Source organism: Syngnathus scovelli, unplaced genomic scaffold (genome assembly GCF_024217435.2).
Source record: "Syngnathus scovelli strain Florida unplaced genomic scaffold, RoL_Ssco_1.2 HiC_scaffold_65, whole genome shotgun sequence".
In the NCBI taxonomy this organism is placed as follows: domain Eukaryota; kingdom Metazoa; phylum Chordata; class Actinopteri; order Syngnathiformes; family Syngnathidae; genus Syngnathus; species Syngnathus scovelli.
In genome coordinates, this window is record NW_026061647.1 from 24082 (window position 1) to 29503 (window position 5422).

The 5422-nt window shown below is 52.9% G+C and overlaps 1 protein-coding gene across 1 annotated transcript; it reads right to left on the minus strand.

Moving 5' to 3' along the window:
- Positions 1-1115: 1115 nt before the first annotated feature.
- On the minus strand, positions 1116-1656 carry LOC125971702 (janus kinase and microtubule-interacting protein 3-like). Its single transcript, XM_049724659.2, has 3 exons — positions 1611-1656; positions 1321-1554; positions 1116-1241 (listed from the first exon to the last, which is right to left on the minus strand). The coding sequence occupies exons 1-3, from the start codon at positions 1626-1628 to the stop codon at positions 1125-1127; spliced, it is 369 nt and encodes a 122-aa protein (XP_049580616.2). The 5' UTR covers positions 1629-1656; the 3' UTR covers positions 1116-1124.
- Between the last annotated feature and the right edge of the window lie 3766 nt (positions 1657-5422).

Genomic DNA, 5422 nt, shown 5'->3' on the forward strand with positions numbered 1-5422 from the left:
ATGCGTTGCCGTAATGGCGCACTGGTTAGCATGGCCACCTCTTAAGCATGATGTTGCGGGTTCGACGCCTGATCAATGTTAGCATGGAGTGAGCTGAAGCGCATGGCGCTGAAGATTTGAATCTTTGAAATGCGCTGAGGTCTGACATATCAGGCAGAATGGTTTGCCATCACGTTCAACAAAAAATAGAAACTTTCCCACTCTGATTAAAACGTCCTGTGTTCATCTACGTATTTTCGTTTTGCTGTGCATCTTTTCCCTGCCATTTCGAGAGCCCAATTGACACTCATAGTTTAAAGAAATGTGTTTGCCCATCCTACTTTGTGGAATTTCACCACATGCGCTTTTGACCAAAATACCAAATTGAACTCAAGTGAAGCCAACACGCACAACCCCCCACACACACACAAATGTTGATATGAACATAAAAGAGCCGCATGCGGTTCGGGAGTTGCGGCTTGGCCAAACCTGTACTATACAACTTTATTTGTATAAAATTTTCACAACAGCTGTCACACAAACAAAGCGGGAAAAACCGAAGACGTGCGTGTTCCGCCCACGCTGGATTTATTTGCACCTTTGAAAAGACACCGTATTGCCGCAGATGTGGCAAAGAGTACTTTTGGGCATCTGAGACGGAAGGATGTCCAAAGCATCACGTCACCTGCTCTGGTAGGCATGGTGGTGGGACGTTGAGGTCAACCGCTTTGGGGTTGGCTGAATCTTTGATCGCAGGATGCCACACACTTGAAGACAGAAGCAGAAAAGCAGAGCTAAATGCAAAATGTACTCACCGGTGACTCCAATTTTTTTCCCCCCTGAAGAAACAGCTGGACGGGTGGCCCCGGCTGGCCAGTGGGACTCTTGTTATTCTGACCCTTTTTAGTGCGCGTTTGGGGCAACAACCGTTTTTTGTGGCGCTCTCTTCTGGTTCAAAAGTGCCCTGCATGTGAATTTGCTTTTCCTGCCTTCTGATTGGATGAGCGCCGGTGTGACGCGGTGCCTCTGTCACCGTGGCGGGGGGTATACGTTGGCATCGGAGCGTCTGCCAACGTCTGAGACCGGCTGGCAGTGTATCGGAGGTGTCGAGTGCGGTGCCGCTGGAGCTCACTCACCAGCTGGTGTTAGGGCCACAGAATGAAGGCCAAGGAGAAGAATAGAAAGAGAAACAGAAACTTCTCCTCCAATTGTTTGATTTGTCTCTTCTGAGCTTCGATGAATTCTTTCAGCTCTTTGTTCCTCTAGGACGGACAAATGGAAAGTGGCATTCAAAAGCCAGTAAGCGTGCAAGTAAGTGCCGGGCTGGCTTTGGGCCCTTACCTGTTGCGCGCTGTGCAGCAGATCCATTCTCTCTTGGAGGATGCAAGCGTCGCGCTCCCTCAACTCGCACATCAGGGCTCGCTTCCATTGGTCCACGGCGCTCCTAAGCTCTTCTCTCTGATCCGCCGTCAGCACGTCATTCACGCCAGCGTGGCTGGCTTTTTCGCCGTCCGTGGCGGGGCAGTCCCGCTGCGGTAGCGCCTCGTACAACATGGCCTCCAGCTCCAGGATCCTCTGGGCCGCAATCCTCGTCCATCAGTGGTCCGGCGGGAGATTTGAGGGCGGCTTACCTTATGAGCCTGGTCCATGGAACACTTCCTGAAGTCCAACTCTTCATCCAGGTAGCCCTTCTGCTTGCAGAACATATCCTAGCACAGCTCAAGGTCAGAATTGTTGGGGCACATTGCCGGAGTTCCCCTTGGCTGATGTCGCGTGTCTGTCTACCTTCTCACTTTCAATGTCCAACATCTTCTGTTGAAGTGCTGACTTGGTCACTTTGATGTATTCTAACCACTGAGGAAAGGCTGCTGTCACATAAGCAGAATGCGAGAGCGTGCGTGGACGTGCGCGTTACCTTCTCGGCTAGGGTGAGAAGGGGGGGGTTGGTCCAGTAATGCCAGACGGATGAGTGACTGAAGAATGTAGCTATTTTGTCTGAGAAAAAGGTGTGCTCATTGATGAGCTTACCTGTCCTTGTTGCTTCAGCGCTGACTCCAGATCTGCTACTCTGCTTTGATAGTGACCCATTTCTACCATCAGCTTTTCTCTGGTCTGAAAGGAGGAGGAGGGAGGCTCCTCCTCCTCCTTTCAGACCAGAGAACACCCGAGGCTGGGTGAGAACGGGGAGGCTGCGACCCGGCCGGGGGTTGCGGGAAGGGGCGCCACCTTGATCTCCTTCTCGGCGTCGTAGTCCCCTTCGCTGGTCTGGGCTAGCAGAGCGTAGGCTCGTTGCAGCGCTTGATATTCTTGCGTCAGCTGGCGGTAGCGAAGCTCCGCCTCTTCATGCACACACCAATGCAACACAGCACTAGTACCAGAATCAGTCAGACCGGCGACAAAGCACCCGCGACGCAAAGACGAGTCCGATTCCAGGCTGAAGAGGAATGTTTGGTGCCAATACGCTGGCAGAAATGGCGGGCTACCTCTTCGGGTTCCGTGTCGGGGGTTCTGTCGGTGTGAAAAGACAAGGACGATCCGTCCGAGTCCACCAACACGTCTTCGTCGTAGCCGTAAAATGTTTCGATGACCTGCGGGCGCGGAAGCAAACATCTCTCTGAACAAACTGAAGCGACACCTCACGATGAATCGACGAGAGGAACGATAGCGAGAAAAAGGCCATTTCATCTTGCGCAACACCAAGCAGCCGCAAACAAACAGACTCACCTTGCAGGACCTCACGCTTTGTTCCTCCTCAGAGATTCTCGACGTCGGTATCGTAGCAGCAAATCTCTCTCCTGTCGACACAAATAATCCGCCTTTGAGATTCTTTGGATGCAAAGGGAACGAACGGCTCCGGCGCAGAAACAAACGCGACTCACAATGACATTTCTGACATGAGCTCCTGTCTCCAGAGCCTGAAAAACACGTCACCGGCGATGATTGGAGGGACGCTCGTCTTTTCCAAAAGTGACAACTACAGGGTGTGTCAGGGTTTTCCAGATTATCTTTATCGTATCATTGTGTTGCTTTGACTTTGACTGCGACCTGTAATAAATAATATTATTTATCCCTTATTTATCCCTATCGCTTATCCCTTCCTACACAAAGTCGTAAAACACCCCTTGCTATGTTTTGACTAGAGGTCAAGGGCTTCCTCTATTCAATCCACTCTTACACCCACCCTGTTTCTCTTAATTAAAATGCTCGTGCAGGAGCCGAGAGTCAGACTTCATTCGTACAACGGATGGACTCTCCACCTGCAGGTGTCCAAAAGAACTTACTTGTCTCCCGTGTGGTTCTTGCAAAATAAGTTGGAGCGAGCGCAACTCTAACAGGGTGCATTTTGCCACTAGCTGCCTACGGACAATGACGTCGCGCTCGCGGCTCATGGTTGACGGGCTGAGCAGCCGGGCAAGTCCGTCGTTTTCAGCGCACAGCGAGTGGCAAAGGCGCTGACAAAACGGGAGCTTTGAGCTGCTGAAAACGGCAAAACAAGTCTAAAGCGTGTTCAAACGCGTGCGCACAATGCTCCTGCTTGAAAGGTCGGAATTTAAGGGGCCAATTTTTTGGATGGCGGCCGCCGGCCAAGCTTTGGACGGAAAAGGTTTCCTGGCGACAGCGAGCGAGCGCGGCGCTGCCGTACGTGCACCGAGTCGCCTGCCTGAAGACCTTGGACAAGTCGTCGATGATGTGCCGCTGCTCCACAACTTGAAGGAACTCCATTTCACCGTCCTGCTGGCCGCAACCGCGGTCCAGGTCATTGAGCGAACTAGGCCTTCTCTGTGGAACACAAATGCAGTGGACTCTGTTGGCACGCCGCCGTTGTCCGCGTCGACTTACCAAGCTTGCCATCTCCTCGTTCTCCTGGGTGACAAAGCGCACTTTGTTTTCAAGGCGACACAGCACCAGCGAGAGTTCTTCATTCTTCCTGCTCAGGCGTTTGTTTTTGTACAGGAGTGGCAGAAACTGGCTTTCTGTTTCTCTCAGTCGCTTTAGCTGCAAGCATGAAGTGCGGGATGTGAAAGACGCACAACACGCGGGCCAGAACGTATCCATTCCTTTTGCATCGGTTTGAACGGAATCGTGGCTTTGGCTCCCAATAAAAGACATCTACCAGGCAACCGACTCGCCGCGCCGCTCAACTAATAAGCAAGCGCAATGGGTGCCTCGCTGGATGGCGCGCATCAAACGTAGCGCAAACCTTCAAGCGTGCCGTCAATAAATTACCAGTTCATTGCGCTCTTCAGAAAGCAGGGCGTTTCGATCCTCCAGTTTCCTGATGACTGCGCTGAGCTCAGCGATTTTCAGATGAAACCGTCGCGTGTCCCGATCCTCCTGAGACTGAAAACGCCCCGCAACACACACACACAAGCACTCGTTCAAAGTTCAAAACTGTTTTTGTGCTACCTTCCTCCAGCAACGAACTAAGTCATGCGTACTGCAAGTGTGTGATGAGGTGGCTTACGCAATGAAGAGGATTGCTAGTAGCGGCGTTGACCCCACTTCCAGGGTAGTTTAGGCCCGCCCTTTGGGAATCCCTCAGGGCAGCGATCTGCTGCTCGGCAGCCTGAGTCTGCAGCTGAAGGCGGTGGACGTGGCCGGCCCCAGGGCTTCATCCAAAACACTAACCGCTCTGTCTTTCAGCTTGATCTCATCCGTCTGGATGTACAAACGGGGAGCGCTCAGGCAGGCGGGCAAACTCATTTGCCAGAATTGTGACAAAAACAAAGAGAGCAACCGGCCAATTTTTTTCTTGAATCGACTAGAACACCTTTGCTGTGACAAAAGCGAAGCGAGCAACCGGACATTTTCTTCTTGTGAAATAGAATAGAATAGAATGCCTTAGGTGTCATTGCACTGCAGGTATACAACGAAATTGGGAACATAGCCACGCACCGCGCATCTGATCAGTCCTACCAGTCGGCGGATCTCCCTCTCGCAGTCTCTCTTGGTTCGGCTCATCTCCTCCCGATGCTGGTGATGAGCCGATCGGAGCTCGGCCGCTCGGGACTGCCAGGCCTGCTGGGCCGCTGCCAGGGCTTCTTCCGCGCTCCTGGTGGAGGCGACACCGCTCGGTCTCCCGACACCGCCGCGTCTCCTCCACCTCCGCCAGCAAAGCGCCCCCCCTCCTCACCTGAGCAGACATTGCGCCACACCGGGCCGTTGAGACCGCAACGGAGCGCCGCGACGCTTACTGGGGACAAGCTACACAATACGGTAGCGGCCGCATCGAAGCCCGACGTGGCGTGCGGATAGTCAGACACGGATAGAGCGGATCACCTTGTCCATGGAGCCGTCCCTCAGGCTGAGGACCAAGGCATTCAGTCGCTGGATCTCTCCATCTTTGATTTTGATCACTCTCATCAGCTCCATTTCATGCTGCCGCAGTAATGTCTCCCTGGTAATGGCTAACTCTTTCTGCTTCTCCTCATGGAGTTTGCTT

Excerpts from the sequence above, each read along its gene's own strand:
- LOC125971702 (XM_049724659.2), bottom strand. Across the intron at positions 1,242-1,320 it reads TGCTGCACAGCGCGCAACAG|AGGAACAAAGAGCTGAAAGA; the intron begins GTAAGGGCCCAA and ends TGTCCGTCCTAG.